Here is a 23,452-nt window from a genome sequence, read left to right as displayed (position 1 = left end):
TAGTGGACAAAGTTGGATCTTAGGGCTTTGTCACCCCAACGTAACCAGCATAATGATTGCTTATTTGACCCAAAATAAACTCCTAAATTTCATTGTTTTGCAGGACCAGGTCAATTAATGTTGGATAGTGTTAAAACATTTGGAAATTGTAGCATATCATGAATCTAAGTTGATATTTTTGATTTTTGATTTTTTTGGTTATGTTTAAGGTTTTATGTTACTCTGAAACTACTTGAAAGATAAAATATCTTGACCCATGTAATTCTAACCTTTGTGCTCCTGCCTCTCGATTTCTGAGCAAAGTTGCGTGGCCGAAATGTAATTTCTGTGCATGCTCAACTAAATTGACGTAAGCCTTTCGAATGAATCTTGTGACAAATAAACTAGATATGGAAGGACCCCCTTGTGATCCTATACCTTTTTTTTTTTTTTTGAGTCACCCAACCCAATGTTTGGAAAGAGGAGTCACAGCACATGCATGCATTCCTCATGCTCAGCCCTATTAATCCAACCTCCTTTTCCTAAACTCTTAACCTATCCATACGTACAAAAGAAAATCCAGTATTCCTCCACATTTTCCTCCATCCGAGGATATTCCTCCCTTGTATTGTAAGAAGCATGATACATTAAGGCATTCAAAACATCGAACCTTGTAAGGTCCGCTTGGAGACTGTTCTGAGGCTCTTCTTTTGAAGCCCCTCACCGACTAAGGTACAAAAAGAAAGGCAGAAAACATCGAAATCATAAGACAAGACTGCATTGACTAAAAGCTGGGATGCTTGAATCATGGCCTAACGAGGTGCAGTAGGATGCATGTGAGATGAATAGTTGGTTCTACGATCTGAGAGGATTGGAGTACTCGATCTCATGGGTGGATGAGGTAGCTTGAAATGAGAGCAAGTTGCTATTAAATTTAAAAGTGTTATTACAGTTAGGACATTCAGAATCTTTCGTATTGAAAGCGAACAATGCAAAATAAAATCCAACCATCATCTTTAGTTTAGTTATATAAATGGAGTGATTGTTGGGACAATAACAAGCTATGAGAAGCGAGGGCATAGAGTTCCTTTTGGCCCAATATTTATATATGAGCATGCAAGGTTTACAAAAGAAAAAAGTTAAATATATGATTTTATTTGTATCCATGCAGGCTGGGAGAAGAAGTGTACGTTGCTTGGACTATCCTTGGCTCAATAACTCTTTAACTTTAGCCGATGGAAAAGATGAAAGAATACAATATCGCAACCAAAAGTTTGATGTTGATGCAGTTGAGTTCTTTGTCTGTATATTAATCGGACTATATTTGATCGTCAATATGTGATATTTGTGATGAACCATACGTATTCCTTTTGTTTCCTACTTTCTTCTTTCGTTTCTGACTTTGTTTTCGTCTTTCGTAGCGTGTTGTTTGCATGACCATAAAGTCATAAGCATAAAAGAATATTAGACTACTAAGTTTATTATTGGCCAACTTGGCACATGGTATTCTAGGCAATAGACTCACTGCTGCTGCACCAAACCTTACTTGAAGGAGGTTTAAAGTTCAAATTTTAGTAGGTCTCTTTTCAATGTTTGACCTAAATGAATCTCTAGTCCTTTCTTTCAAATGATTGTTGGTTTTTGTATTATTGACGGAAAAAGTCTCTACATTTTATAAAAATATTACTATAGCAACAAGCAACCATCACTGATCACTCAAATCTCGTAAAGATGGGGTTGGTTATGAAGCAAAATATTAACAAGCAAACTTACTGTAAGAAATGATGATATGGATCGACGTACCACTGATTATGATGTATATTAGAGAGAGGAAGAGAGTACGTACCACTGATTATGATATATAAATAAGATTAGAGTTACATTACTTGTTGCCTATCATAAACGTGTTTGGTTAATTTCTCTGTCTTGATACTGTGGAAATTACATGTTGTTTTATTATGTAAATAAAGAAAAATATCCGATGCAGAGCTTGTTAGTTGCAAGTGCAACTTGCTATTGATTGTTATGTCATGTTTCAATTATCTTATTTCTTGTTCATCCAAGGCCATATGAATCTAATAAAGAATGCTAGAGTAACTAAAAAATAACACTCTGAAGTCACTCAGCTGGTGTGTGTATTCTCATAGCTCCCTTTGAATTTTTATTGTGCATGGTGCCAAATAATGGAGCAATGTGAATCCTGGAAGCCAGTTAAGTAGCTCTTTTGAGTGATATTTCAGAATTACCAAAGCATTGCTCTAACCTAATATTCTCTCTAAAGCATCATAGGAGCTTCCACATGCAGGGCGACAAGAAATTATTAGATGGATCAGGTCTAGTAGACCAGTTCAATAGTCAATCGCCACATAACCTCCTCTTGTATTTAAACTACTACAAATCAAAACCATACATATCTTGTTATCCACCATACATGTGCCTTGGGATTTGTACGGGTCCACTAGACATTATCGTTCTAATAATTTCTTGGGTCGGGGTTGTGAGTGAGCAATTTGACCGGTTAACACACAAAAGGTGCCCCTTCTCGCGTAGCCGAAGGCACAAAGATTAATGTAAGTTTCCAGGTTCATGTACCTCTAGATAGATTACCTTCCTTTATCTGTGGAATGATCTATCATCTCAACCACTAATAGGTTAGTGATCGACCTGCATGTGGTTCTTTTGACCAAAAATATTTTGTATGCACAAGATAAAATTGTTATGGAAATTCTTAGTGCTATGAGGTGGTTTGTGCAAATAATCATGCTTGCGATTTTGCTAAGTCAAGATGTAAACCAAACTTAAGGTTTTCATATAAAATTGAATAATGATTGTTAAACTAATTAAATATGATGATAAAGACCTATTTGAGATCGGTCTTATATAAAGAATCAAAATCTCCAATGTTGATGATGAAACTTAAGACAACCTTCTTAAATTTGGTATTTTGCGTGAAGTCAATAAATTTATTTTATAGATTGGATTTGTTTTGACCGTTCAAAATCTACAACATATGTTAACTCTAGGAAGAGTTTATAGCTTAAGTTGTAGAAAATTACTTTTGGTAAAATTAGTTATCATAACCACCCAAAGGGAGGTTTAGGAAAAAAAAATACTAAGAGCAGTAAACTAAGGATGGACTATGGTCTCTTATAGTGCATCTTTTGCATCATAGGGAGCACTGCATGCTTGGATTGCTGCCATGTTGCCCGTCTTGGATAAGGAGAGCTCTCATACAATTTCTTTACCTACATCTTTGGCAATTATTAATATTTGCACCTCCATATATTCCTAATTCTAGAGATGAGCGAGAGCTCTCCATTTTCAAGATAAGCAACATGGAAGTATATAATCTGAGTTTGCTCGGCTTTTTATGGTACAAAAGCTGCACTATGAAGAATCTGGATATGGCGCTCTCTCCTCTTTATGTTCTTTACTTTCTCTTGATTTGGCAGGATATGATATAGATGGACTAGTGTATATAGAACTTTATAAATTGCCGTTTTTATCAAAAAAAAAAAAGATATGGACATGGATGGATGCGTTTTTTATTTATGGATAAAATTACAATGAAAGCTCTTTATGTTAGCAGTAATGAGAATCTCAGCCCCTCTTGAAAACGTAATGTATCAGCATTTTTCCTCTTCATTTAGGCCTAGTTTGGAGGCACCCCAAGAGTGCACGGTAAATGTATCCCAAGGCGCGACTCTCTCTCTCTCTCTCTCTCTCTCTCTCTCCTTCCTGCCCCTCCCAACTCCATCCATGACGCTATAAAATGTAACACTAACCCATTTCTTTCTCCCATTGACCTCGTCTTCCTCCTCATCTAGTGCTTGCGTTCCTCCATTGCTTTTTCTTCCACCTTTCTACGTACATTTTTCTTTTATCCTCGATCCGTCTCTTCTTCCACACCCATATCACCTGCACCATATCCACTCCAAGCGTTGCTCTCTCCTCCCTGGTCAGAACTTTTGGAAACAACCTACACTAGTCCACAAAAACGCAATCCATAGCGAAGAAGATGTCTGGTAGGAGGTCTCGTTCAAGGCAGTCCAGCTCTTCAAGGATGACAGATGACCAGATCACCGATCTTGTCTCCAAGTTGCAAGCTTTACTCCCTGAGGCTCCCACTCGCAGCACTGATAGAGTAAGTTGGAGCGAGTCATCTATCCTCATAGTTATAGTTGTGTAGTTATTGATCTATAGGCCATCTCGTTAATCTTAATTCCAGTAATGCAATGGGATTAGCTGGTAATTAAGGCTTCTCGTCGGTGCAGGAGTCGGCAACCAAGGTGCTACAAGACACATGGAACTATATTAGGAGCTTGCATCAAGAAGTGGATGACTTGAGTGAAAGGCTCGCTGAATTACTTGCCACAACCGACATCACCGGCGATCAAGCTGCAATCATTAGGAGTCTTCTTATGTAATAAAACTCTTCAGTGCTTAGATGCATGTCTTAATTCGCTCCTAGTTGGTCACTATTTTTTTACCTTTTTATGAATAATTATGTTGTAGCTTGATCAAATGAGGGAATGTTTAGTTCAAATTGATGATGTTAATTCCGTTGGAAGTCCTTTGTTGTAGATTGATGACTTGTCATGGTCATCCATCAACTTATGGTTGATCTCTTGTTTTTATCCAGCAGCTAAACCTACTTTTGATGTTAAAATTTTGTCATGAGATCCTTAAATTGTTTGTAATCTGTGTGAAATGATTTATTGGCTCTCTTTTTTTTTTCTTTTTCCTTTTTTTTTTTTTTGAGAGAGAGAGACCAAATATATGCAAGTAAAAATTTTCTCTTCTTCCTCTTTTCCAAATTTTTTCACCCAAGCACACTAAATTGCAAGTTACGATGAGATTCACTGCTCTTGCTAGTACTAATTATTATCTTATACTCTTATGGCACTATTTTTTCCTCCAAAACCAGTTCCAATTGCAGGGCAAGTGAGTTCTTCCAATTTCTCAATTACCGAAAAATAAAGGCTTCTTTTAATCAAATTTTCCAGAAACATTGAGATTTTCGGCATGCAAGGAATCCTTCAAACTATTAGATAGTTGTATTGCAGGGTCCCTTCCAAACATGAACATGAAGGATATCCCTTGACAACAGTTTAGGCCGGTTTGCCAACTAAATATTAGGGATTCTTTTAGCATCCCAAGTACCTGTACGTATAGTTTAAATCATAGTACCTGATGATACCACAGAATCCTGGGTTCTTTCAGCAATCAGATTATGAATGCTTTTTAAATCATTAGCAGCATCCAGCATCTTTGTTTAAAAATTGGTACGTACCGTGAGCCTTGATTGTATCAGAGGAACACCTTATTACTTATAGGATTAGGCCAAGTCTCCCTGACCATACAACAAGTTGGATCATGGGTTATGGCAAAAGGCTAACCACAAATACTCTTACCAATGCACTGCAACATCTTATTATTTTTTTTCTTTTTTTCTCTGAAAAAAATAAGATCTCACCAAAGGTGCGCTTGATTTGTGATCGAAATCAGAGTTGGAATTGGAATCGAAATCAGAATGAGATTTCAATGCTAAAAAAGAGTAGAAACCGAATTTTGAAATATTAAAATATTTTTTATTTTTTATTTAGAATCAGAATGGAAATGCAACTTCCTCTAACCAAACGGCTGGAATGAGAGCTGCATATATATTTCTATTTCCATTGAAGAGTCCGACTTTCTCCAACTAAGCTGGTCTTAAGTTCAATGAGAAATCCAACATAGAGCTCTTTGTTCCATTTTGAATGTGAAGCCTATCAACCAATTCAAATCATTTTCAGGAGAAAAGAAAATCATTATCGGTGGAAGAGTACAAATACCTTTTTCAAGCAACACGGAGGCAAGCCAGCTCTCATTTCATTTAATAAATGAAATGAGACAATAAGGAAAACATGCAAGGAAAGAAATAAAAAATAGAAACGGAAAAAGAAGGAGCGAGAAGAGAGAAAGGAGATGGTAGAGCACGAATTCCAGCTCAAATAATTGGTCCAAGCTCAACTAAAATCAGTCCACCAAAAAGATGGAACAAAACAAAATGGCTTTGTCCCGACCTACACCGAGAATGGCCCATAACCAGTCAAAGCCTAGCACATGCCAAGGCTGGCCCAGCTACATGGCCAAATTGAGATCCAAAAACTACATATTTTTTACAATTCATTATTTAATTAAATGGTGCAAGATTGTTCACGTTGCAATTAATTGAAAATATTACTTGATTTCTTCACTCATTATCTTTTCTCGCAACTCTATAGTTGAAGAATCGGCTGATGACACCAAAAAAATGTTCTACCTTCACACTTTTTTTTTTTTTTTTGCGCTAAAAACGGTGGTATCATATATAACGTGTACGAATACAACCAAGAAAATCAAAAAGCAAAATATCATGGAGAGCATTAGGCAGCTCCGCCTCGCCCACCTATATATGGGCTCTTGAGTGGTTAGCAACAAAGGAGGCCACCCAATCTATAGCCCCATTCACCTCACGGAATATATGCTTCGCCTGAAGAACTTTTTTTTTTCCACAGATTGAAAAAAAGCATTATCTTTTTATTGAGACATGAGTACTATCTCATTTGATCAAGCCAAGATGTTCAAAGTTTCCATGATGAAAGACTAAGTTTTAAGACTGAAAACTATAAACTCACCCTATAGTATTGGGACGAAAAGAAATATAGTAGATTGGGCGGGCCAAAAATTAGCTGATTCCTGTCAGTTTTAAGTCACTGCTGAGCTGTGTGCCCGTGTCTTTGTGTGTTAAACTACAGCAATTATATTACAAGGGACTGTTTAATTATAGCTGGACCAATAGAACTCAATGAGAAAAATTTTAGTTATGTTTCCACTCCAATCCTACACATGCATTTGTACCAGGATTCGGATTGTATCTTTCCCACGAAAAAAATGAACGATCTTCTTTCATGACGTCAATCACGGGATCGTGTTTTGCACAGATTTCAAAGCACTCCAATATTTTTCTTCCATCCGTCTGTATAGATCTCGAAGCGGCTGTTGCACAATCGAATGGTTCACGTTGCGAAAGAAGAAACTTCTGAACCAACATATCAAGTTGGTCTCATGGGCCTAAGAAACTAATCCAGCCCATGAACACTAAATTATGGGACTAAACTTGGTGAATGCACAAGGATCGAGTAATTAGCCTTGGAGCCTCACAGACACTATTCAATCTTTAACTGATGGGTGCCACGGACGACACGATAAATCTTTAATATGTGCCAGCCCAATCAGGACCTCAAATACACCCTAGGTTTATCTTAACCTAACCACAATGCACTCCAATTTCATTAGGTGGCATCCGCTCAAGCCTTTTTCTTTTAATCTTTTCCTATATGACAAGGAGCACCGAGAACTCATCAAGGATGTTTGATAGAATTTGGTGAGGGGTCTCTATCTTTCTGCTTCCCAACAACAGTACAACAGTACAACACCCACCATGGACCATTGTCTGAGCAAAACGACGACCCAATTCTTAAGAAATAGATTAGATTTTCTATATTCTCTAAAAAGAAAAATAAACAGATATGTTGGATCTTATAAAATGACATCTTTGCTGCGACAAATTAGACTCCCAAAAAACATCTATTCCAGCTATCCAAAGAGAGAAGGAATTCTTAATTCTTAATTCTTGAAAGAGATATGACTCATTTCATTTCTGCCATGCGATAGCGATAAGACCTAAAAATCTCTTATCATTTGACCCGGTCGGACCACCTAAAATGTCATATCTAAGTTAGATTTGACCTAATTTTACGGACAATTATTGATTGGATCAAACCTATCAGCTCAACGGTAGACCAGTCTGATCACGAAGCAACACGTAGATATATACCCTGAGTTTTTACCATATTTTTTTAAAAAAAATTTATCTTTTGATAATTCAGAAGATATTATTACAGTTCTTTTTTGCTCCCTAAATTTACTATAGGACCAAAGTCGGTGGAGGGGAGAGACTCCAAACCGGAAACTTCTTGGTTACTTATCTTCTCCGGTAGAAGGTGGTGGATTTGTTTGTACTTTCTCACGTTGAACGCATTTTCTGGGGTATGAAAACCAGCGGCAGTTGCAGAAGGAAAGCGCTTCTCTCTTCTCAACACCTGCGGTGAGACCCAGCCACGAAAAGTAAGCTATCAATCTATCTATCGATCGATCTGTCCCCCTCTCCGAAACCCTCAATTCTGCTACCGTTTATGTTGCTGCCGATTTAAAATCATGAGATTATGTGTTGAATAAGATGCTGATACTGGTCTGGACAATTTATCTATCCGTAGATACCGCCAGTTTATCCCCTTTGATTAGGAATAGGAATAGGCATAGAACAAAATCCCTAATTTCTTTCCTATGTCCCTAATTCGTGTGAGTATTCCGAATTTCATGCTTACTTGGTGGTTCCGCCTATCTTTCCTAGTTTTCCATCAACGTATGAATTACAATAGTTGATGACTCTATTAGGAAGTTGTGCGCCTTTTTTATTGAGTTTCTTTTAGGCAGGAATTTTGTTTCTTTTTTTAATCTTCTATATTGAAATGGGTGATTATTGATTGTTTAAAACCCCTTTGAATGCATGCTTTATGGAAAAAGATAAGTGCGAACTGATTTGGTTTGTATGAGTAATAATTATCAGAAATTAGGGCTATGTATCCAACTATACAGACTCACCCTCGTAATGTATGACAGAACCTGATTATATTGGTAATGCCAAAAACAATAACAAGTAAATCAACATGGTGAAATATTCTTATTAGGTCATGAGCAAGCAAATTTTTGTCTCACTCTATTCAAGAGAAATTCGGGAGGAGGTCTTGCAGAATTTATAAGATTTTTAGTTAATGATTTTCTTTTTTGCAATTAACATAAGTTAATTTTCCGATTTTTTCCCATCTATTTCCACAAGTGCTTCAGAATATATCTTCAGTAGCATTTGTTTGCTGTTTCATGGTGACCTTCTATTATTTAAATGGCCAACTGTTGTGATATACTGACAGTCCATTTTTCCTCATATTAATTATTGTTCTTCCAATTAGCCTTTAATTTTACATAACATGATTCTTTTCTTTTTCCCTGATTTTCAGTACTTTATTTGGTAAAAAATATCTCAAATTATCTTTGGTTTGGTGAGTTGCAGGATTGCGAGTATGAGTGGGTATACTGTGGAAGTTACTAATCTGTCCCCTATTGCAACTGAAAGAGACCTTTATGAATTCTTTTCCTTTTCTGGGGCAATTGAACACATAGAGATCAGCAGGTGATAATGCAGGGATCTGAATTCAATGATAATTATAATTTACTTTTCTTCATATAAGAAGCCTGTTAATCATTGATATTCTTTTTATGGTTATTTGTTTGGTTAAATTTTCTTTTAATTGATGCAGGCTTCAGGACCTAAGAAGAACATTTTAGGTCTATCTGTCTAATTTACTCAAGAATGTTTAAAATGCATGTCTTGCTTGTGTAGGCATGCTGCTCATTATTCACTGACATGCAGTAGTTGTTCCATGCCTTTCAAACATTGCATCTCTTATAAGCTACATTAGTATTATTTTAGTAATACTTTTTAACTGTTTCACTTCTTTCTTCAGGTAAGACTATATTACAAGGTCTAGTTTCATTGCTTAGAAGCATTGAATAATTTTATGGAGACATATTTGAAGTTGTTCCTGATCTGATGCTTTTGTAAATAGGTCTGGAGATTATGCTTCCACTGCTTATGTAACATTTAAAGAACCTTATTCCTTGGAAACTGCTGTATTGCTCAGTGTAAGTTCTTCTAATACCAGCTATTGGGAGCTTTTTTGTGATGTGACAAATTAATGCTTGTGTTTAGTTCATCTTTCTGGCAGTCCTTTTTGTCGTGGTTGTTCTTCCACTGTTCTGCAGTGTTCTATTGTATGATAGCATCTCCATATTCTTTGCTTCAAAGAATAGTTCCATCATCGAACAGTCTCACGACTCACGATCCATTTGACTCTGATTGGTTTACTTTTGGCGCATAGCCACCATGGAAAACTCTGGATGACATCGCTTATGTCTTTTACATGACTAGGTTGTTACACTGTGCTCTTCAGTTCAAGTGTGGTGTTGAACTCCTAGTTTCTTTGTTTTCTATGATCCTACAACTATAGTAATTATTTGAGTATCACCATCAGCTCCGATGTTGGATTTGATCCTTGAACCCAAGCTACAGTTCCAATCTTCTCTGAACTATTGAAGATTTTATTTTTTTCGTTGGTTTTGTGCTGCAACTATTGCTGAATAATTATATTATCCATGTCAGATAATTCGCAAATTTCATGAATTGTTTGCAGATGGTACTTAAGTCTTTGAAATACTGGCTGACTACTTTACTAAAGCTGTTATCTACAGTCTATTTTCAACAGTAGTGTTATTGCTATTCTTAGTTAATGCTGTCTCTCCCTGTGCTTAATTTTGCATGCACTGTTTTATAGACACATCAACTATTCTATATATTTTGATTATTTTTAGTTTTTATTTTTTTGTATCCTTGCCAAACTTCTGGCAAATTCTCCACATTTGTCCCCACAAATCTTGTGATTTTTCCCTCTTCACCACCTGATTAGGCTTTTATGGTTAATCTCTTAATCATTCATTTGATTAAATGAACTTTATAACCATCAGTTGTTTTATCAGCTAAAACATTGATTACTCTGTTGCATGAGATGGAAACTAGTCATTTTTTATTTTATCAGGGAGCTACTATTGTAGATCAACCTGTTTGCATAGCACGCTGGGGATACCATGATGAAGCTAGTGATTTCTGGGACAGGCCTTATTGGAAGCTTGAAGACGATAATGTGTCCACGGTATGCATTTTAGAACTTCTTATTTTAGCTCTTTGATGACTCAAATCATGAATTAGCCTAAACTTGAATACAATTTACTGGAGGTTAAATACTAAGACATCTGATAATAACATTGTGATGTTTTATCCTTGCGTCAGTCCTGGTTCTAATTGGAAAAGTGATGCAACCCTAAAGAGACAATGTGCATTGAGAGAAGGAAGAACCACAAGGACAGAAGGGAGAGGACATGGAGATATTATTTATTTATTTTTCAAATTGAAGTCTACTACTCTACTTTGTCCAAAACCATAGGCAACATTATATAGGCAAACCCTTTAAAATTTTACTAAAATAGGAAAAGTCCTGAATTGGGTTAAAAACACCAGAATGATAAAGTATAATTTGTGTAAAACATGCCTGTGAAACTCTAAGGCAGTTCATATTTTTGTTCGTCCTATGAAATTAAGAAAACAAATTTCTTAAAATGGTAATTTCCACTTCTGGGCTTCCATTGACATTAGAAACAATAGAATTGCAGACAAGTCTGGGCTTGATGGACTTCATTGGCAAGACCATCAGGCTTTCAATGTTGATTTTAGAATGTGGCCATAATAGGAATTTTGATCAGCAGATTGAATGTTATGTCAGTTTTTGTGACCTGTGCATAACACCCAATCAAGCTTCAATTTCCACAATTCTAGCCCTTGTTGCACTGTTTCTCCTCCAAGTAATTGCTATGATTGCTGCATCACAAAGTGCTCCTCACTTGCCATTTTAATTGTATATTTGTTCCTTGTAGTTATCTTTACCATGCTATCTGTTGATGTTCTTGCACAATTTTTTTTAAAAAAAAGAGAGACAGAGATTAGGCAACAATATAATCACTTCATGAAGGGAAGTACATAATAGAAAGAAAGACACACGAAAGGTCAAAAGGAGATGAAAGTGGGAGAGGTAAAATATTACATCCCACATAAGCAAAGTGTAGAGAGGGGAGATCTTAGCACCCACAGTTGATGAGCGCAATCTAGTCGTATCCTTAAAGAAAAACAGAATCTTTAATAACATGCAAAAAAGGTCTCAAATCACTATCAAAATGTCTTCAGGTTTTATGATTCCTAATGTAACAGTACAGCGTTCAGTGTGAACCATCCTAGCCTCCAATCTGACCAGAAGCTAAATTTGTCATTAGGGATATTCTGAATACCCAGCTTATCTATAAGGAGTTCCTACGCGTGACTACTAACTGAAGAGCCAAAAAAGAGATGGTTAATAGAGTCCTCCATCTGTATTACAAGATAGTTGGGGAAATAAATAATCAGGGTTTCCTCAACGTGACTGAGATAATTAAGTCGTCAATTATTATTGTTTCTTATGGTGGCTGTTTATCATCATTTTCCTTAGTAAAGCTAAAGAAGAACAAAGGCCTGGAATGCTTTTATGTTTCACAAATCAAACTATAATCTAGGGAAGTGACAATGCATATAGGAGACTTAACACCCATCTTGATCTGCCTTTTCATATAGGCACATATACAATTTATCTCGATCCCAATTTTGAATAACAACCCTATATTGTCTAGAAACAGCAAATCACTAACAGTTTGAATTAACTTTCTTAAAAAGACGTAAATGAAGATTCAGATAAAGACAAGGTTTTCAGTTTTGGTCCAATCGATTGAGAACTTGCAAACAGATAAATAACTTTGTTTAAAACTTCAATATTTACCACTTAACTAGTGTTTTGTCTGAAAATTTAAATACTAAAGGGATTGTCAATTGGTTATTTCAAGGCGTGTTGATTAGTTTTTCTTAGATGTGAATCTTATGTACACATCAACGGCCCTTTTTGCTTCAAGGTATATGTGGATGGTTGAGATTGCTTCACTAGCTTTACATTAGGTTATATAATTATGCAGCAAATCCAAATAAGGCTGCAACAAGAAGAGACAGTCAAAAGCTCTCTAAGGATATCCATTGGAGGAGATCTTTAAAAGTCTTCGGAAGTGACCGTCTCTTATTCTAGTTGTTATATTCTTTATCAAACTAATGCACCTTATATTCTTTAAGAAAGAATTTTCTTAAAAAAAAAAATCTTTAAGAAAGAAAATGGTTTATCCATTTCCAAAAGGGTAATAGTTGTTAGGGTGTTTCTGGCTCTTCTTTTAGAGATCAGATGGTGAACATTGTCCGGTTTGGATTGAACCATGTCAAAGTCTTGTGCATTCTGCTGTAGTTTCTCTCATAGTTCTATGTATTGTTTCTTTTGTACGATCGTTACATATTTTTGGTAGTCATAGTCATATAACAGAAATGCTTGGATTTTAGGGATGAATAATGTTTGCAGCTTGAAATCGCATCATGAGTTTTTGTCCATAATCTTATTCGGACAGATTAGCAAGGCTTCTCTTGTCATTTCACTCCTCCTGGAGGAACTTGATTTCATTGCACATTTATCAAATTACTATAACAATTTTCTGGCATATCCTGCTGCTAACCTGAACAGGCTGCGAACGCAAGCCATTTCACAACGACTCCAAGGGAAGCCATGACAATGGCACAAGATGTGGTCAAAACCATGCTGTCTAAGGGATATACACTAAGCAAGGATGCCTTGATCAAAGCCAAAGCTTTGGATGAATCCTATCAAGTCTCGGCCACTGCTGCAGCGAAGGTTGCTGACCTGAGCAAGAGAATTGGACTGACGGATAAGATTAATGCTGGTGTTGGTGCTGTTAGATCAGTGGACGAGAGGTATCATGTATCGGAGACCACCAAAACAGTCGCATCTGCCACCGGGAGAACAGCTGCGAGTGTTGCAAATACTATTGTCAGCAGCAGCTACTTCTCTGCTGGAGCTCTATTGGTTTCTGATGCCCTCACAAAAGCTGCCAAAGCTGCAGCAGATTTGGCCGCCTATGGTCACAAAAAGTGAAATAAGGAATGCTGGGAATGTGAAGTCCATGTGAGGTTAAACATCGAATAAGGTTTTGGAGATTGTAAATTATATGGTAAAAATGGATTGTATGGTACATGACTATAGGTGGTGCTTGCTGTTGGATGACTCGAGTAGATATGCAGATATAAAAATTGATGTAATCATGATTTCGGGAACTCAAGTTTTAGTTGTAAAATGTGGAATCCTGTTTTTCTGTTGTCATAATTGACATCTTGACATGCTATATGCTTCTGAGGAAATAAACAAAACAAATGGCTAATCATTCAAAATCAGTTTCGGAGGCAAAATCTGATAAAATGCATGTCAAAATTATTTCATCGAGTCCAAATGTTTTGAAAATCTAACATATAGAAATAGGGTGCGGTGCGTGTAAGGGTGGCAATTGGGTTGGATGGTGTCGAATATAGGCCTGGTTGGACTTGGATTGGGTTAAAAATTTGTCAGCTCGGATTCAACTTGTTTATCTAATGAAATAAAAATTTAGTTCTCAACTTGTTTATTTATTAAATAGGTAACGCATTCAATCGCATAACTTATTTATTTTACAGATCAAGTTAGGTTTAGCAGATTGAATATATTAAGTAAGTTTCAGATATCTTCTTCATACCTGTACATCATATACATGTCCATTGTTTACTCTCGACATGTCCCTTGTTGTTGGGTATCAAGGGGAATCCCCCATCGCCTATGAGAACTATGTCACAGAATTGCATTCATTGCCACCTGGAACTGATCCACTAGTATCCACAGTTTGACATCAGTCTCTGTGCATGCATTTTGAAGGGAAAGTTCTTTAAGCTGATGTGTATGCAGTGTGAAACTAGAAGTGGTTGCTATTCTAGTATTCAAATTTTATTCTGAACCAAATATGTGAGAAAATGAGACCATTCCGATTTCCATTTTGTCTTTGATTTCGGTCTCAAATCAAATGCACCTTTAGTCCTTTTTTTTTGTTGACCTAGGCGACATCTTGTTGATATTTGCAGAACTTTTTTATTTTTTTTATATCTGTTAAAAACTAAAGCCTAAATTATTTACTAAAGTTAGATGTCACTTTCATTCCAGCTACGTGCGGTGCAAACAACTGGATTATAATTTAGAGATTTTTACTACCTAATGTCGCACATAAGTTGACAACAGAGGAGCACACAATTTGGTGGTGGTGCTGGCGAGACCAACTGCTTCCTTACGATCTATCAATGGCATTGTTCCTGAAAAGTACTGCAACAACTTTTTTGTTTTTCTGTAAGAAGAGGAGCATTGAAATCGTCATACAAAATTAAAATCTAATAATTTTTGAACGACCATATATCAGCAGCATGCATCTAAGTGACAAATTTTTGAATTTGGGGTGTCATAGGGAGCCAGAGATCTCCCCAGCATAAGTTTCATCTATATATATATATATAATAGTTTTGAAATTAAAGAATTTCTCTTTCTTTGGTTCTGTTCGTCATTTGTTATATGTTGAGAATGTTCTTTCTAACTATATTAAAAATAAGCTAATTACATGACTTACTTTCCAGCCATCATGCACTCTTCTTATTTCCAATCAGATCGGACACCTTTCATAAAACTTCAAAATAAATTAGCTTCCATCTCTTTCCCTAATTCAACTCCCAAACAGTTTGTACTCTTTCTCTTCTCTCAAAACGTGCATTGCATGTGCCAAAAAGAATGAGAAGACGCGAACACAAACATACAAATAGGCAGGTTACAGTTTTTGAGGAGCAAATAAAAACAAAGATAACAAAAGTGAGATTTCTGCTAACAGAAATCCAAGTTGTACTGCTTCAATCTTTTTTTAGTTTATAGATATGCAATATAATTCCCTGTGTATTCTACTTAGAAAGTCATTGAAGAAAATGAACAATTAAGAAGAAAAAACAGAGCAACAAGAAGTAACAGAAATATATAAAACAAAGTTTTCAAGAGAAATATTAAGAACTAAAGACAAGAACCAGAAGTAACCTAAATCTAGGTTGTATTGGTTCTTTTTTTTTATTCTTTTTATTACATATCAATGCACTTCAATTCTTCTGTCTTCTCCACTCAAAAAGAAAAAAGAAAAGAAAAGAATAAAGCCATAAAGACATAACTGGGAACCTTTCAAAACTTTATAGACTCTCTTGGCCCTGCACTTGTTCGTCTCCTCTCTATAGATATTACAACAATCCATCAAACACCTCGCTAGAACACTCTGCAACTCCCCAGAATAAACCTACCGATCCTCAACAGCACAGCGGGCACCGGACGAGGCCATTCTCATTGCAATCGGGGCACCGCCGGAACCCCGCTTCCTCCTCCTCCTCCTTGCCGTCCTCCACCACATACACCTTGCAGCTCCCTGAGCAAGTCTCGCATGGTACGAACCTCACACCGCCGCACCCCTCGCACGCCTCCACGACGCCGCCGCCTTTCCCCACCGCCGCCATCTCGCAGCCCTCCACAGCCGTGCCCAGTTCTCCGGCCTCGTGCATTTGGCGCACCTCGTCGGCCCCTCCTAAGTACTTCCCATCTGCAAAGATTCTTGGGAGTCTCCCGCTGCCATACTCGGCCCCGAGTATCTCCTTCAGCTCCTCCTTGAATCCCCCATGCATCGAGACGTCCCTCTCGTCGATGCGAACACCGTAGCCTTGTAGTATCACCCTCACTGCCCAACAATCCTCGTAAGTCTTTCGAATTCCTCGGAGGCTTGTGAAGTAGAACACCACCTTCCCCTGGCCGCCCGGTGGGCATTTATCCAAAGGCGTCACCTTTGCGGCATTGGAATTGAAGCTAGCCCTCCTCGCATCGATTCTCTCTTGGAATGCGTTGATCCGAGCTCGAACAATTCCTTGGAATTTCGGCATATCGCCGGAATGTCTGCAATCTGTCACCTTCTCTGGCGGCTCAAGATGCCGTTCGAGGGCTGGGTGCGGCGGGGAGAACTCCTCAAGGACGTTCCGGAAGGTGGCGAGGATCTCGGGATCGAAGTCGGAGATGATGGAATCGCCGGGGCCTAGCTGCATCCAGCCGGGCTTCGGGGATAAGCATCCATTGGCCAATTTGGAACTTGGGAGGGACCCCGGCGCCGGGAGGGCGTCGCGGGTGGTGTGGAACGAGAAGGAGCGGTCGGCGGCGGAGGTGGGGCGGAGGGGGCTGGTGTCCTCGAGGCCCTCCATGAGCTCCCAGGCGTTGATGGTCTCCGGCTCGTTGGGCGGGGTCTTGGTGGGGGTCTTCGGGATCCGATGCTCGATCATCTCCGACCAGGCCTTGGCCTTGCCAAGCTCATCAGCGAGGCGGTCGCGGCCGCAGTCGTTGGAGCTCTTCATCATCTCCTCGTCGGAGCCGGCGAGATCGTCGGGTCTCGGGCCGCGGTCGAGCTTGAGAGAGCCGAGGGTGGACGATGCGAGGGTGACCACATGGTAACCGTCGCCCTTCTTTCGGCAGCCGGCGCCCGCGTCGGGGCCGAGGGGAACGGAGTAGCTCCGGGCGTACGGCGACAGGCTCCGCCGCCGGTCCCTGCGGGCCTGCTTCGAGCTCGTGCAACCCATGGGCAGACCAAAATAGGAGAATCAAAGTCCACGCCTTGAATCAAAGAGAGATTGGATTCAGGGTTCCAAAAGAATGACAAATCGGAATATGCGAACGCGAAGGGATAAAAAAGTACAATTTTGACGTTTCTTCTCCGAGAAAGGAGACAGTTTTGGGACGGCGAGAATCATAAAAAGATGCAATTTTAATCCCGAAAACGTATACGAACGGCCAATTCGATAAACCAAAACGAGGATTTCGATGCAGTAAAGTTAACCGAGGGAGGAGAAATGGATCGAACTGCCTCGATAGGATTGGATTCGTGGAGCCAAGGCCACTGCGGCCAGAAACAGGGGAAGCAGGGAAGGAGGAAACGCGGAAGAAAAGAAGGGAGAAGAACCGAGAATGGAATGGGGTCGGTGGAGACCGGGTCGTAGCTCATGGAAGGAAGGAGTCGCCAACCATGAACAAGAGCCAGCCAGAGGAAAAATAAAAAAATAAAAAGAGAAGAAAATGGAGGCAGGAGGGAGAGCAGCCGGCACGCACAAGTCAAACCAAAGGAACCACCTGCAATGACTCGGACCTCTCTACTATATTCTCTCCCGATCTCTGTCTCTCTCCCTCTTCGTCCATCGGAATTTAGAGGCCTCTCCGAGATTTCTGGAGAGAGAAACCAGGCCCGACGCTCTCCAAGCTCTCCCTTCTTCTTCTCCGAGATTCCTGGAGAGAGAGACCAGCCGCAACGCTCTCCAAGCTCTCCCTTCTTCTCCTCTCAATAGCTAGCGCGAGAAAGAGAGAGAGAGAGAGACCACAGAGGGGAAAAGAGCGAGGGAGATAAAGCAAAACCGAGGGCAGGGGGGCGGTGGGAGGAAACGTTCGGCCTAAGGAGTCCTCGGGTTCCCTCGCCCGCTCACGCGGTGGGGCTCGATATTTAATTTATTGTGGGGCCCATGGGGAGTATTAGGGTACGTGGCATCTAGAGAGGGGTGGAGAATGGTCAGGTTGGTAGTTTAGGGTTGGTAGGTGATCGAATTGTAAGGGGCAAGAGGGATTTTTGCCGGCGGTACAGCGGAGGAATGCCGTCACCCGCCGGGCCTCTTTTACAGGGGTGGTTTGCGTTATTTAGTTTGGAGTCGGTCACGGGACTCGGAATGGATTAGCTTATTTAGTAGACTTTGTTCCAAGGAAAGGTAGCTGGACTCCAAGTAACTCATAGGTGACCTACCCTCCCCGTCGAGGACTTTGCACTTGATATGGATTGATGTAGTTTGGATGGATAATAAAGAGTAAACTACCTCAATATTTTGACTACTTGAGTCACATAGTTGAACACTGGGAAGAAAAATATTTCTAAGGAATTAGTACGGCTTCGTTAAGTATTTTAAACATATAGTAAATTTAAACAATGTGCATTGCTATCTTTTCTTTTGAAAAACAAGCAAGGGTTACATCTTACTAATTAGCCTACTTAGCTCATTGGGATTCAAGGTCAAGCCTTGCAATTATTTTTTTTAGCGGGGTGACTATAAGCTTAGTTACAATGCACTTGGGTGATAATCAAATCTAATTATTTTCATATTATGAATGTCTGAGTTGATACAAATATGATGATGAGTGGTAGTCATGATCAAATGGATAAACAATTCATGATAAATCTCAATCATCAGGAAAAAGGCCCTTAGGTGAACATGACGGGGGATATTATAAAATAGAGAACTATTGGATGTGCAATAACAATAATAGACACTAGTTTTGCTTCATTTTATAGTATGTATTGTTTAGGTTAATGCATAAAAGTAGCTTCATTTTATTTTTTTAATTTTATTGTTTCATAATAATTAATGAATATTACTCTTAAATTAAACTACGCGATGTGATGGACATTGATATAGTCCAACATCATGATATGGTGAAAGATTTAAATTTCAAACAAAAATTGCACTTGAGTGACGCTATGCTCTTTAAGGGATTTTAGCTTGTTGAAAATGCTTGGATTGATTGTTTTCCGAAATAAAAAGTTTGGATTGATTCTTTCAAAGAAAAAAATAAAGAAGCTTGAGTTGATTTCATATAAAAAAAAAACCTTGGATTAATTGGGCTTGCTAAGAACCTAATAGAAATATACATGAAGAATTTCACTAGTTGTATCTTAGACCTAATCTAATTTCACAAAGGTATTAGAATAGTTGTCCCAATACAATTTAAAGGTTGAATCTAACATGCCAAATCTATTTAAGTCCGTCTAAAGTTATCACCTAGTTGATCTAACTCGTACCCTTCTCAGTGTCAAAGTATGTTACATTTTTTTTGGCAGATATATATTTTTTTTGGTAGAGTCAAAGTATGCTACTTTAACTATCCCTGTTGACAACATTCAGTTTTGTAATTCTTATGCATCGTAAAAAGTAGTGCTCCAATGAGGAGGCCAACTAGTTCAGTCTTTTAAATTGTTTGAAGATTGGTTACGGGAAGATGAGTTCAAGTACTCTTGTCCTTCCCTTGATTTCTATTAGATTTCTTCGGTCCTAGTTCTCAAAACGATGCAAAAGATTTGAGGAAATAGACAAAATCGCATTAACACTTTAGTTATGCTCTCCTACATAAGAAAATCTAAAGCCTTGATATTAGACATGACTATAGTCCATAAAATCAGTTCTAATCGACTAAAAAAATCACTTATAGCAAGAGTAGGATACAATTCGTTCAATATATTATGAACCAGTGCTTTCCAGAGTTAAGTTGAGACCTCAATGTTTAGCTTTAACTTTTTTAAAAAAATAAAAACTTTAGTGTTTTTTTATTTTAATTATGATAATACATGCAGTCCAACTACATATATATATATATATATATATATATATATATATATATATATATATATATATATATATATATATATATATATATATATATATATATATATATATATATTCTTACCATTTTGTTGCCCATAAGATTCATGGCCCTTACAAGCTTCCTCGACGACTCGCTGCTTGTTTTGAGCCTTCTGATCGATCCAATGATTACCGCACGAAAATCTAGGGCCGTAGGATAACTGGCCACGTGATATCTGGGCGCCCTGGATTTCATGCAGTCTATTTTCAGTATAAAATGTCTAAAGGCCTCCCGGATGACGTTCGCACGTGCACTTCACACGCTTCGAGAAAGGAACGAAGTCCTACGGTAACCGATCCTATGATCCGTTCCGAACAGGAAACAGAAGCTTCGGTTGCAATGGCTTCAAATAATATAATGACAGTTTAATAAATAAACGACTGTCAATTACGCGTTATGCTATTTAATGGACAGCTTTCAACACGGTTCCCGCGGGACATTCTTGTTCCAACTTCCAATATCATCTTTCATACTCTTCTAGAAACCCTAGCAAATCCAGTATAAGAGAGTTCTCCTTGCTCCATCTTTGACTACAACTTAATTTTCAATTCATGTCTTCTTTTAGGTTATTAATTAGATTATTAGTTTAACAAGTGACAAATCACTAGATTTGGTTAGAGATGCGGGCGAATCTGAGTGGCTCAAGAGCTTGAGCTTGGGTCGGAATAAGCTTGATCAAGCCCGATTCAAATTGCAATTGAATTTAGCTGGAAATAAATGTTGCCACATCGAACTCGGCTTAAAAATACTCTTTTTAAATTTCAGCTAGTATACAATGAATTTTTGGATCTGCTCCAACAACTGATCTTTCATCATAGATTTGGTTAAGAAATGAGTAAAAAAATAAGTTAAAATTGCGACAACCATGTAGATTTCATGTAGGTGGGTGGCGTATTGAAATGAGAAAAACAATAAGAGATCTCACTTTTTTTTTTTGGGTATAAAGAGATCTTGGTATATTGGCTTCCCAATTTATCATTGTCAAACTTCGGCAAATCTCAACTGCTTATTATTTTAGATAATCTAGGGAGTCCTTGCCTCAAAATTCAGTGTCAAACCAAAACTTGAAAATCCAAAAGATTCCTTTATAGTATATGCTCAGCAAAATCTAATCCTTCTAAAGGAGGGCCTTAGTTTTTAGGTCCAACAAATTTTAGTCCATGGTCATAAGATTGGCGTTGGGGACTGAAAAATTGCAGAAATTCAACAAATTCGGACATGATTTGGTTTTGAAGAATTAGTTAACTAAATAATAGAAAATAGATCTATCTATTTAAGTCAAAAATAGAGTCACCATTGGTGGGGTGGGTTTCAACCCACCGTTTTGCAAGAAAGAATATATATATATATATATATATATATCATCTCAGTGATCATTCTCAAAAAAATCGCCTTTTAATTATCAATGATACTGGATATCTTCATTCCGTCCACCTACTCAATACCATCAAATTGGAATTATGCAGGGCTTTAACAGTTCATTTAGCAAGCCTGTGGACACTTTCAAAGGAAGAGCAAGGGAAGTAAGCTTTTTTTGTCTAAATTTTTTCTTCTAAATTTTTTTTCTCCCTAATTCACTGTGCAACTTTAAGTGCCTTCTTCACTTTTATTATTATTTTTTAAGAACTCCTTTTTTTTTAAAAAAGAAAGTCTAAGGCACGTTGTTTTCATATTGTAGGATATCTTATCATTTATTATTTACTTGGTTAGTTTCACACACCAATTAGTAAAAGTCTGTTTTCTAGAATTATTTTTGGTCCATGAGAATTATAACATGGAGTCATCCCTGAGATTTTAAGAACTCCTTTGGTATCCCTAAAGCTTATATTCAAAATAATAAAAAAATAACATATCCCAAAAAATTCGTTTGCCTTATAGTCGATGTGCCTCGTAACAAAAGAAATAGCTCCAAATAACCTGCAACAGAGGTGTTTACCCAACTCCCAGCCTGCTCCTGGATCCCATCCAATCACTGTATATCAGGCCCTTTACTAGTTTTATATAAGATTGTAACAAGAAGAAATCTAGCCAAATATCAAATAGCGGGATCACGCTCAGATCTATCTCAAGAAAGAAAGATTTTACCAACTAGGCCGTTCTGCACTCTTAATGCTAAAAGAACTTTGTCGATTCTTGCATTAGCCAGCCATAGTATTATTAATTATTTTAGAATAAAAAATTATTATATACTGTTATAATTGCTAAATATGGATCGTCCTACTCCAGCGTGGAGCCACTCAATTCCGGCCGAGTAGGCCAGACCTTAGAGCCGAATAGCCCAGACCTCTGTCCCGCTAAGAGCCAGGCCGACCTCAGACCCTGCCAAAGGCCAAACCGACCTTGGCCAGAGGCCAAGCCGACCTTGGACCTTGCCGAAGGCCGAGCTGACCTCGGCCTAAGGTCGAGTTGACCTTGGCCTTATCAACTTTGATCCTGTCGAAGATCCCGCATATCCTCAGAACAAATCTAGAAAGATATCTTCCGAATCCTCCGCCTACAAGATTGATTTCCGTGATTCACGCCGTCTCTAGCTAATGGCCAGCTGATCACAGCTCGGTCCGAGATTTAGGTAACGGTCGAGACCCCCACCTTATAAAATGGGGGTAGGGAAATGCCCTCAGTAAGGGATAAGAAGCCATTAAAAGCCATTAGAGGCTATAAAAGGCGCTCAGAAATCTCTCCAAAAACTCTACTAACTTAGCCATTGGAGGGCGTTCGCTGGAATCTCCGGCCAAGGCTTTGTGTAGATACCCCAAAACGCAGGAGATGACTCCCTTTCTCCATCCTGGCCGGCATCTTCTCGGCTTCCTCCAGCATGGTCACCCTCAGGCCAAATTTCAACCACAACAACTGTAATCTTGGCTTATATTAGCCACCCACCTACTTGATCATCAGGGTTGTGGCAGCTACACTACGGCAGCCATAATTCCTAAGCATAGCATCAAATTTTCTATTTGGCATCGAACAACAAATCCGGCTTGGCTTTCAACGCATGAGACAGAGTTAGTTGGACCTTTGTATGGTTGCTTAAAAAGACCGGTATATAACCATCTAAAATATAGCAGTCATTTTAAATGCTTGCCCTCTTATTGTTTAATTGTGTCCACAGTTGATTGTTAAGCTTGTCGGAGTTATGTTATCCTCAGGTTGTTATTTTACTCCGTCATACTATGGGCAGAATTTTCTTTTGACTTACTCATTAGATGATGGTGAATTAGTAGCTTAATTTGATTGTGTATCACGATTTAGAGATCATTTTCTCAGGTTACAATACA

General features: G+C 38.3%; 3 protein-coding genes across 3 annotated transcripts; 2 read left to right on the top strand and 1 right to left on the bottom strand.

Moving 5' to 3' along the window:
* Window positions 1-3,725: 3,725 nt before the first annotated feature.
* Window positions 3,726-4,659, top strand: LOC103717751 (transcription factor ILI6-like). The gene is made up of 2 exons (XM_008806245.4): window positions 3,726-4,123; window positions 4,254-4,659. Exons 1-2 carry the CDS (start codon window positions 3,998-4,000, stop codon window positions 4,404-4,406), a joined length of 279 nt encoding a protein of 92 aa, XP_008804467.2. The 5' UTR covers window positions 3,726-3,997; the 3' UTR covers window positions 4,407-4,659.
* Window positions 4,660-7,951: 3,292 nt separating this feature from the next.
* On the top strand, window positions 7,952-13,971 carry LOC103717752 (binding partner of ACD11 1). Its single transcript, XM_008806246.4, has 5 exons — window positions 7,952-8,130; window positions 9,134-9,253; window positions 9,690-9,765; window positions 10,716-10,829; window positions 13,314-13,971. Exons 2-5 carry the CDS (start codon window positions 9,144-9,146, stop codon window positions 13,740-13,742), a joined length of 729 nt encoding a protein of 242 aa, XP_008804468.1. The 5' UTR covers window positions 7,952-8,130; window positions 9,134-9,143; the 3' UTR covers window positions 13,743-13,971.
* Window positions 13,972-15,655: 1,684 nt separating this feature from the next.
* Window positions 15,656-18,147, bottom strand: LOC103717753 (uncharacterized protein At3g28850-like). Its single transcript, XM_008806247.4, has one exon. The coding sequence runs from the start codon at window positions 17,300-17,302 to the stop codon at window positions 15,998-16,000; it is 1,305 nt and encodes a 434-aa protein (XP_008804469.2). The 5' UTR covers window positions 17,303-18,147; the 3' UTR covers window positions 15,656-15,997.
* Window positions 18,148-23,452: the final 5,305 nt, after the last annotated feature.

Source organism: Phoenix dactylifera, chromosome 15 (genome assembly GCF_009389715.1).
Source record: "Phoenix dactylifera cultivar Barhee BC4 chromosome 15, palm_55x_up_171113_PBpolish2nd_filt_p, whole genome shotgun sequence".
In the NCBI taxonomy this organism is placed as follows: domain Eukaryota; kingdom Viridiplantae; phylum Streptophyta; class Magnoliopsida; order Arecales; family Arecaceae; genus Phoenix; species Phoenix dactylifera.
The sequence above is the reverse complement of the archived record's forward strand: the minus strand, read 5'-3'. Positions and strand labels throughout refer to the sequence as shown.

Coding starts and splice junctions, on each gene's coding strand:
- LOC103717753 (XM_008806247.4), bottom strand. CDS start 17,302: ATGGGTTGCACGAGCTCGAAGCAGGCCCGCAGGGACCGGCGGCGGAGC.
- LOC103717751 (XM_008806245.4), top strand. CDS start 3,998: ATGTCTGGTAGGAGGTCTCGTTCAAGGCAGTCCAGCTCTTCAAGGATG. Junction 4,124..4,253: donor CCACTCGCAGCACTGATAGA/GTAAGTTGGAGC, acceptor TCGTCGGTGCAG/GAGTCGGCAACCAAGGTGCT.
- LOC103717752 (XM_008806246.4), top strand. CDS start 9,144: ATGAGTGGGTATACTGTGGAAGTTACTAATCTGTCCCCTATTGCAACT. Junction 9,254..9,689: donor GAACACATAGAGATCAGCAG/GTGATAATGCAG, acceptor TTTTGTAAATAG/GTCTGGAGATTATGCTTCCA. Junction 9,766..10,715: donor AAACTGCTGTATTGCTCAGT/GTAAGTTCTTCT, acceptor TTATTTTATCAG/GGAGCTACTATTGTAGATCA.